Source organism: Procambarus clarkii, chromosome 24 (genome assembly GCF_040958095.1).
Source record: "Procambarus clarkii isolate CNS0578487 chromosome 24, FALCON_Pclarkii_2.0, whole genome shotgun sequence".
NCBI classification, from domain to species: Eukaryota; Metazoa; Arthropoda; class Malacostraca; order Decapoda; family Cambaridae; genus Procambarus; species Procambarus clarkii.
In genome coordinates, this window is record NC_091173.1 from 6,836,599 (window position 1) to 6,845,868 (window position 9,270).

Genomic DNA, 9,270 nt, shown 5'->3' on the forward strand with positions numbered 1-9,270 from the left:
AGCCCTGAGGCAGTGTTGGAGCCCTGAGGCAGTGTTGGAGCCCTGAGGCAGTGTTGGAGCCCTGAGGCAGTGTTGGAGCCCTGAGGCAGTGTTGGAGCCCTGAGGCAGTGTTGGAGCCCTGAGGCAGTGTTGGAGCCCTGAATAGGGTGTGAGGGGGGAGAGCTCTGGCCTCCTGGTTGGTGGTCTGGTCAACCAGGCTGTTGGATCCAGCTGCTCGCAGACTGACATATGAATCAGCGTTTTTCCCATCGTCTGTTATTTTGCTCTCCCTTTGGCTCTTTGGTTTAGCCTCTTGGCACTGTCTATACTGAACCCTGGGTTGTTGGCACTGTCCCTTGGTTGTTGGCACTGTCCCATGGTTGTTGGCACTGTCCCATGGTTGTTGGCACTGTCCCATGGTTGTTGGCACTGTCCCATGGTTGTTGGCACTGTCCCATGGTTGTTGGCACTGCCCCATGGTTGTTGGCACTGTCCCATGGTTGTTGGCACTGTCCCATGGTTGTTGGCACTGTCCCTTGGTTGTTGGCACTGTCCCATGGTTGTTGGCACTGTCCCTTGGTTGTTGGCACTGTCCCATGGTTGTTGACACTGTCCCATGGTTGTTGGCACTGTCCCATGGTTGTTGGCACTGTCCCATGGTTGTTGGACCTGGCCCATGGTTGTTGGCACTGTCCCATGGTTGTTGGCTGTCCCATGGTTGTTGGCACTGTCCCATGGTTGTTGGCACTGTCCCATGGTTGTTGGCACTGTCCCATGGTTGTTGGCACTGTCCCATAGTTGTTGGCACTGTCCCATGGTTGTTGGCACTGTCCCATGGTTGTTGGCACTGTCCCATGGTTGTTGGCTGTCCCATGGTTGTTGGCACTGTCCCATGGTTGTTGGCACTGTCCCATGGTTGTTGGCACTGTCCCATGGTTGTTGGCACTGTCCCATGGTTGTTGGCACTGTCCCATGGTTGTTGGCACTGTCCCATGGTTGTTGGCACTGTCCCATAGTTGTTGGCACTGTCCCATGGTTGTTGGCACTGTCCCATGGTTGTTGGCACTGTCCCATGGTTGTTGGCACTGTCCCATGGTTGTTGGCACTGTCCCATGGTTGTTGACACTGTCCCATGGTTGTTGGCATTGTCCCATGGTTGTTGGCACTGTCCCATGGTTGTTGGCACTGTCCCATGGTTGTTGGCACTGTCCCATGGTTGTTGGCACTGTCCCATGGTTGTTGGCACTGTCCCATGGTTGTTGGCACTGTCCCATGGTTGTTGGCACTGTCCCATGGTTGTTGGCACTGTCCCATGGTTGTTGGCACTGTCCCATGGTTGTTGGCACTGTCCCATGGTTGTTGGCACTGTCCCATAGTTGTTGGCACTGTCCCATGGTTGTTGGCACTGTCCCATGGTTGTTGGCACTGTCCCATGGTTGTTGGCACTGTCCCATGGTTGTTGGCACTGTCCCATGGTTGTTGACACTGTCCCATGGTTGTTGGCATTGTCCCATGGTTGTTGGCACTGTCCCATGGTTGTTGGCACTGTCCCATGGTTGTTGGCACTGTCCCATGGTTGTTGGCACTGTCCCATGGTTGTTGGCACTGTCCCATGGTTGTTGGCACTGTCCCATGGTTGTTGGCACTGTCCCATGGTTGTTGGCACTGTCCCATTGTTGTTGACACTGTCCCATGGTTGTTGGCACTGTCCCATGGTTGTTGGCACTGTCCCATGGTTGTTGGCACTGTCCCATGGTTGTTGGCATTGTCCCATGGTTGTTGGCACTGTCCCATGGTTGTTGGCACTGTCCCATGGTTGTTGGCACTGTCCCATGGTTGTTGGCACTGTCCCATGGTTGTTGACACTGTCCCATGGTTGTTGGCACTGTCCCATGGTTGTTGGCACTGTCCCATGGTTGTTGGCACTGCCCCATGGTTGTTGGCACTGTCTATACTGAACCCTGGGCTGTTCGCTCAACAGTGTACCCTCACTGTTGCCATAATCAACCTCCTCACATGTGTGAGGCGTCACTCTCTGGGCCGTCTCTCCCGCAGGCTGCACCTACTGTTCTCCCGGCCACTCTCTCACTCTCAGGCAGTTCCCTCTCCTGTAGTCACTTCTCCGTCACCTTGACGTGGTCTGCGTACGTGGAGGGAGGGGGAGGTCTTCCTCCTAGTTTGCGTTGTTTATCGTCATTACTTTTCATTGCTGCAAGAATGATCAGTGATCATTGTTGCAGGACACCGAGGTCTTCCTGTACTGTCTGCTTAACCTCATCAGCTGTGTAACGTCAGCAAACACACCCATAAATTATTCTATTTCCTCTGCGTGCGTGGGTGCGTGCGTGAGTGGGTGCGTGAGTGCGTGAGCGACTGGGAACTTGGCGTGTGGGGAACATCACTGGCAGAGTTGTATTGTTCCACAGATCACACAAATTACCTGTTCTTGTTTTCTCTGTTTTCTTTACTGGCAAACAACGCTAGTCTGTTCGGGCACTGTGTGTGTGTGTGTTCGGGCACAGTGTGTGTGTGTTCGGGCACTGTGTGTGTGTGTGTTCGGGCACGGTGTGTGTGTGTTCGGGCACGGTGTGTGTGTGTGTTCGGGCACAGTGTGTGTGTGTGTTCGGGCACGGTGTGTGTGTGTTCGGGCACAGTGTGTGTGTGTTCGGGCACTGTGTGTGTGTGTTCGGGCACGGTGTGTGTGTGTTCGGGCACGGTGTGTGTGTGTGTTCGGGCACAGTGTGTGTGTGTGTTCGGGCACGGTGTGTGTGTGTGTTCGGGCACAGTGTGTGTGTGTGTTCGGGCACGGTGTGTGTGTGTTCGGGCACGGTGTGTGTGTTCGGGCACAGTGTGTGTGTGTTCGGGCACGGTGTGTGTGTGTTCGGGCACGGTGTGTGTGTGTTCGGGCACGGTGTGTGTGTGTTCGGGCACAGTGTGTGTGTGTTCGGGCACAGTGTGTGTGTGTTCGGGCACTGTGTGTGTGTGTTCTGGCACTGTGTGTGTGTGTTCGGGCACAGTGTGTGTGTGTTCGGGCACAGTGTGTGTGTGTTCGGGCACGGTGTGTGTGTGTTCGGGCACGGTGTGTGTGTGTTCGGGCACGGTGTGTGTGTGTTCGGGCACGGTGTGTGTGTGTTCGGGCACGGTGTGTGTGTGTTCGGGCACAGTGTGTGTGTGTTCGGGCACGGTGTGTGTGTGTGTGTTCGGGCATAGTGTGTGTGTGTTCGGGCACGGTGTGTGTGTGTTCGGGCACAGTGTGTGTGTGTTGGGCACGGTGTGTGTGTGTTCGGGCACAGTGTGTGTGTGTTCGGGCACAGTGTGTGTGTGTGTTCGGGCACAGTGTGTGTGTGTTCGGGCACGGTGTGTGTGTGTTCGGGCACGGTGTGTGTATGTTCGGGCACGGTGTGTGTGTGTTTGGGCACAGTGTGTGTGTGTTCGGGCACGGTGTGTGTGTGTTCGGGCACAGTGTGTGTGTGTTCGGGCACGGTGTGTGTGTGTTCGGGCACAGTATGTGTGTGTTCGGGCACGGTGTGTGTGTGTTCGGGCACAGTGTGTGTGTGTTCGGGCACGGTGTGTGTGTGTTCGGGCACAGTGTGTGTGTGTTCGGGCACGGTGTGTGTGTGTTCGGGCACAGTGTGTGTGTGTGTTCGGGCACGGTGGGTGTGTGTTCGGGCACAGTGTGTGTGTGTTCGGGCACGGTGTGTGTGTGTGTTCGGGCACAGTGTGTGTGTGTTCGGGCACGGTGTGTGTGTGTTCGGGCACAGTGTGTGTGTGTTCGGGCACGGTGTGTGTGTGTGTTCGGGCACGGTGTGTGTGTGTTCGGGCACGGTGTGTGTGTGTTCGGGCACGGTGTGTGTGTGTTCGGGCACAGTGTGTGTGTGTTCGGGCACGGTGTGTGTGTGTGTTCGGGCACAGTGTGTGTGTGTTCGGGCACGGTGTGTGTGTGTGTTCGGGCACAGTGTGTGTGTGTTCGGCCACGGTGTGTGTGTGTTCGGGCACAGTGTGTGTGTGTTCGGGCACGGTGTGTGTGTGTTCGGGCACGGTGTGTGTGTGTTCGGGCACAGTGTGTGTGTGTTCGGGCACGGTGTGTGTGTGTTTTCGGGCACAGTGTGTGTGTGTTCGGGCACGGTGTGTGTGTGTGTTCGGGCACGGTGTGTGTGTGTTCGGGCACAGTGTGTGTGTGTTCGGGCACGGTGTGTGTGTGTGTTCGGGCACAGTGTGTGTGTGTTCAGGCACGGTGTGTGTGTGTGTTCGGGCACGGTGTGTGTGTGTTCGGGCACGGTGTGTGTGTGTGTTCGGGCACGGTGTGTGTGTGTGTTCGGGCACAGTGTGTGTGTGTTCGGGCACAGTGTGTGTGTGTTCGGGCACGGTGTGTGTGTGTGTTCGGGCACAGTGTGTGTGTGTTCGGGCACGGTGTGTGTGTGTGTTCGGGCACAGTGTGTGTGTGTTCGGGCACGGTGTGTGTGTGTTCGGGCACAGTGTGTGTGTGTTCGGGCACGGTGTGTGTGTGTTCGGGCACTGTGTGTGGGTGTTCGGGCACGGTGTGTGTGTGTGTTCGGGCACAGTGTGTGTGTGTTCGGGCACTGTGTGTGTGTGTGTTCGGGCACGGTGTGTGTGTGTTCGGGCACTGTGTGTGTGTTCGGGCACAGTGTGTGTGTGTGTTCGGGCACTGTGTGTGTGTGTTCGGGCACTGTGTGTGTGTGTTCGGGCACAGTGTGTGTGTGTGTTCGGGCACTGTGTGTGTGTGTTGGGGCACAGTGTGTGTGTGTTCGGGCACAGTGTGTGTGTGTGTTCGGGCACTGTGTGTGTGTGTTCGGGCACAGTGTGTGTGTGTTCGGGCACGGTGTGTGTGTGTTCGGGTACGGTGTGTGAGTGTTCGGGTACGGTGTGTGAGTGTTCGGGCACGGTGTGTGTGTGTTCGGGCACAGTGTGTGTGTGTTCCGGCACAGTGTGTGTGTGTTCGGGCACTGTGTGTGTGTGTTCGGGCACAGTGTGTGTGTGTTCGGGCACAGTGTGTGTGTGTTCGGGCACTGTGTGTGTGTTCGGGCACTGTGTGTGTGTTCGGGCACAGTGTGTGTGTGTTCGGGCACTGTGTGTGTGTGTGTTCGGGCACTGTGTGTGTGTTCGGGCACGGTGTGTGTGTGTTCGGGCACTGTATGTGTGTGTGTTCGGGCACAGTGTGTGTGTGTTCGGGCACAGTGTGTGTGTGTTCGGGCACTGTGTGTGTGTGTGTGTTCGGGCACAGACTGAAGGGAACATGAGGGAACACCCCCCTCACCCCCTCTCCACGGGGACCCCCCCCACTCCCCACGGGGGCCCTCCCCCCTCCACGGGGACCCCCCCCCCCCCACTCCCCACGGGGGACCCCCCCCCCCCCCTCCACGGGGAACGCCAAATACCTAATGAATCGCATTTCAGTCTGCCGCTCAAACCTCTGGCTCGATATTGCTTTTAATTTATTTTTAGAAATTGGTACTAAGTGCAGGAGCTCAGGTGAGGCAGGTGTGTGGGAGGAAGAGGGTGAGGCAGGTGTGTGGGAGGAAGAGGGTGAGGCAGGTGTGTGGGAGGAAGAGGGTGAGGCAGGTGTGTGGGAGGAAGAGGGTGAGGCAGGTGTGTGGGAGGAAGAGGGTGAGGCAGGTGTGTGGGAGGAAGAGGGTGAGGCAGGTGTGTGGGAGGAAGAGGGTGAGGCAGGTGTGTGGGAGGAAGAGGGTGAGGCAGGTGTGTGGGAGGAAGAGGGTGAGGCAGGTGTGTGGGAGGAAGGGGTGAGGCAGGTGTGTGGGAGGAAGAGGGTGAGGCAGGTGTGTGGGAGGAAGAGGGTGAGGCAGGTGTGTGGGAGGAAGGGGTGAGGCAGGTGTGTGGGAGGAAGGGGTGAGGCAGGTGTGTGGGAGGAAGGGGTGAGGCAGGTGTGTGGGAGGAAGAGGGTGAGGCAGGTGTGTGGGAGGAAGAGGGTGAGGCAGGTGTGTGGGAGGAAGAGGGTGAGGCAGGTGTGTGGGAGGAAGAGGGTGAGGCAGGTGTGTGGGAGGAAGAGGGTGAGGCAGGTGTGTGGGAGGAAGGGGTGAGGCAGGTGTGTGGGAGGAAGAGGGTGAGGCAGGTGTGTGGGAGGAAGAGGGTGAGGTAGGTGTGTGGGAGGAAGGGGTGAGGCAGGTGTGTGGGAGGAAGGGGTGAGGCAGGTGTGTGGGAGGAAGGGGTGAGGCAGGTGTGTGGGAGGAAGAGGGTGAGGCAGGTGTGTGGGAGGAAGAGGGTGAGGCAGGTGTGTGGGAGGAAGAGGGTGAGGCAGGTGTGTGGGAGGAAGAGGGTGAGGCAGGTGTGTGGGAGGAAGAGGGTGAGGCAGGTGTGTGGGAGGAAGAGGGTGAGGCAGGTGTGTGGGAGGAAGAGGGTGAGGCAGGTGTGTGGGAGGAAGGGGTGAGGCAGGTGTGTGGGAGGAAGAGGGTGAGGCAGGTGTGTGGGAGGAAGGGGTGAGGCACGTGTGGGAGGAAGGGGTGAGGCAGGTGTGTGGGAGGAAGGGGTGAGGCAGGTGTGTGGGAGGAAGGGGTGAGGCAGGTGTGTGGGAGGAAGGGGTGAGGCACGTGTGGGAGGAAGAGGGTGAGGCAGGTGTGTGGGAGGAAGAGGGTGAGGCAGGTGTGTGGGAGGAAGAGGGTGAGGCAGGTGTGTGGGAGGAAGGGGTGAGGCACGTGTGGGAGGAAGGGGTGAGGCAGGTGTGTGGGTGGAAGGGGGGAGGCAGGTGTGTGGGGGAAGAGGATGAGGCAAATGGCGGGGAAAGGGGGTGAGGCAGGTGTGTGGGAGGAAGAGGGTGAGGCAGGTGTATGGGGTAAGGGGGTGAGGCAGGTGTGTGGAAGGTGGTGAGGCAGATGTGTGGGAGGAAGGGGTGAGGCAGGGATGTGGGGAAAGGGGGTGAGGCAAGTGTGTGTGGGGAAGTGGGTGAGGCAGGTGTGTGTGTGGAAGTGGGTGAGACAGGTGTGTGGGGAAGGGGGTGAGGCAGGTGTGTGGGGAAGGGGGTGAGGCAGGTGTGTGGGGAAGGGGGTGAGGCAGGTATGTGGGGAAAGAGGGTGAGGCAGGTGTGTGGGAGGAAGAGGGTGAGGCAGGTGTGTGGGAGGAAGGGGTGAGGCACGTGTGGGAGGAAGGGGTGAGGCAGGTGTGTGGGTGGAAGGGGGGAGGCAGGTGTGTGGGGGAAGAGGATGAGGCAAATGGCGGGGAAAGGGGGTGAGGCAGGTGTGTGGGAGGAAGAGGGTGAGGCAGGTGTATGGGGTAAGGGGGTGAGGCAGGTGTGTGGAAGGTGGTGAGGCAGATGTGTGGGAGGAAGGGGTGAGGCAGGGATGTGGGGAAAGGGGGTGAGGCAAGTGTGTGTGGGGAAGTGGGTGAGGCAGGTGTGTGTGTGGAAGTGGGTGAGACAGGTGTGTGGGGAAGGGGGTGAGGCAGGTGTGTGGGGAAGGGGGTGAGGCAGGTGTGTGGGGAAGGGGGTGAGGCAGGTATGTGGGGAAAGAGGGTGAGGCAGGTGTGTGGGAGGAAGGGGTTGAGGCAAGTGTGTGGGAGGAAGGGATGAGGCAGGTGTAGGAGGAAGGGGGTGAGGCAGGTGTGTGGAAGGTGGTGAGGCAGATGTGTGGGAGGAAGGGGTGAGGCAGGTGTGTGGGAGGAAGGGGTGAGGCAGGTGTGTGGGAGGAAGGGGTGAGGCAGGTGTGTGGAAGGTGGTGAGGCAGATGTGTGGGAGGAAGGGGTGAGGCAGGGGTGTGGGGAAAGGGGGTGAGGCAAGTGTGTGTGGGGAAGTGGGTGAGGCAGGTGTGTGGGAGGAAGGGGTGAGGCAGGTGTTTGGGAGGAAGGGGTGAGGCAGGTGTTTGGGAGGAAGGGGTGAGGCAGGTGTGTGGGAGGAAGGGGTGAGGCAGGTGTGTGGGAGGAAGGGGTGAGGCAGATGTGTGGGAGGAAGGGATGAGGCAGGTGTGTGGGAGGAAGGGATGAGGAAGGTGTGTAGGAGGAAGGGGGTGAGGCAGGTGTGTGGGGGGAACGGGGTGAGGCAGGTGTGTGTGGGGAGGGGGTGAGGCAGGTGTGTGTGGGGAGGGGGGTGAGGCAGGTGTGTGAGAGGAAGGGGTGAGGCAGGTGTGGGAGGAAGGGGTGAGGCAGGTGTGTGGGAGGAAGGGGTGAGGCAGGTGTGTGGGAGAAAGGGATGAAGCAGGTGTGGGAGGAAGGGGGTGAGGCAGGTGTGTGGGAGGAAGGGGGTGAGGCAGGTGTGTGGGAGAAATGGATGAAGCAGGTGTGGGAGGAAGGGGTGAGGCAGGTGTGTGGGAGGAAGGGGGTGAGGCAGGTGTGGGAGGAAGGGGTGAGGCAGGTGTGGGAGGAAGGGGTGAGGCAGGTGTGTGGGAGGAAGGGGTGAGGCAGGTGTGTGGGAGGAAGGGGTGAGGCAGATGTGTGGGAGAAAGGGGTGAGGCAGGTGTGTGGGAGGAAGGGATGAGGAAGGTGTGTAGGAAGGGGGTGAGGCAGGTGTGTGGGGGGAACGGGGTGATGCAGGTTTGTGTGGGGAGGGGGGTAAGGCAGGTGTGTGGGAGGAAGGGGTGAGGCAGGTGTGGGAGGAAGGGGTGAGGCAGGTGTGTGGGAGGAAGGGGTGAGGCAGGTGTGTGGGAGAAAGGGATGAAGCAGGTGTGGGAGGAAGGGGGTGAGGCAGGTGTGTGGGAGGAAGGGGGTGAGGCAGGTGTGTGGGAGGAAGGGGTGAGGCAGGTGTGGGAGGAAGAGGTGAGGCAGGTGTGTGGGAGGAAGGGGTGAGGCAGGTGTGGGAGGAAGAGGTGAGGCAGGTGTGGGAGGAAGGGGTGAGGCAGGTGTGGGAGGAAGGGGTGAGGCAGGTGTGGGAGGAAGGGGTGAGGCAGGTGTGTGGGAGGAAGGGGTGAGGCAGGTGTGGGAGGAAGAGGTGAGGCAGGTGTGTGGGAAGAAGGGGTGAGGCAGGTGTGGGAGAAAGGGGTGAGGCAGGTGTGTGGGAGGAAGGGGTGAGGCGGGTGTGGGAAGAAGGGGGTGAGGCAGGTGTGTGGGAGGAAGGGGGTGAGGCAGGTGTGTGGGAGGAAGGGGGTGAGGCAGGTGTGTGGGAGGAAGGGGGTGCGGCACGTGTGTGGGAGGAAGGGGGTGAGGCAGGTGTGTGGGAGGAAGGGGGTGAGGCAGGTGTGTGGGAGGAAGGGGGTGAGGCAGGTGTGTGGGAGGAAGGGGGTGAGGCAGGTGTGTGGGAGGAAGGGGTGAGGCAGGTGTAGGAGGAAGAGGTGAGGCAGGTGTGTGGGAGGAAGGGGTGAGGCAAGTGTGGGAGGAAGAGGTGAGGCAGGTGTG

The 9,270-nt window shown here is 59.7% G+C and overlaps 1 protein-coding gene across 1 annotated transcript; it reads right to left on the bottom strand.

The window, feature by feature from the left end:
* Positions 1-255: 255 nt before the first annotated feature.
* LOC138368255 (mucin-17-like) lies at positions 256-1,893 on the bottom strand. Its single transcript, XM_069330808.1, has one exon. It carries the CDS (start codon positions 1,891-1,893, stop codon positions 256-258), a length of 1,638 nt encoding a protein of 545 aa, XP_069186909.1.
* Between the last annotated feature and the right edge of the window lie 7,377 nt (positions 1,894-9,270).

What these genes read in the sequence shown, in the direction of transcription:
- LOC138368255 (XM_069330808.1), bottom strand. Translation starts at nt 1,893, where the DNA reads ATGGGACAGTGCCAACAACCATGGGACAGTGCCAACAACCATGGGACA.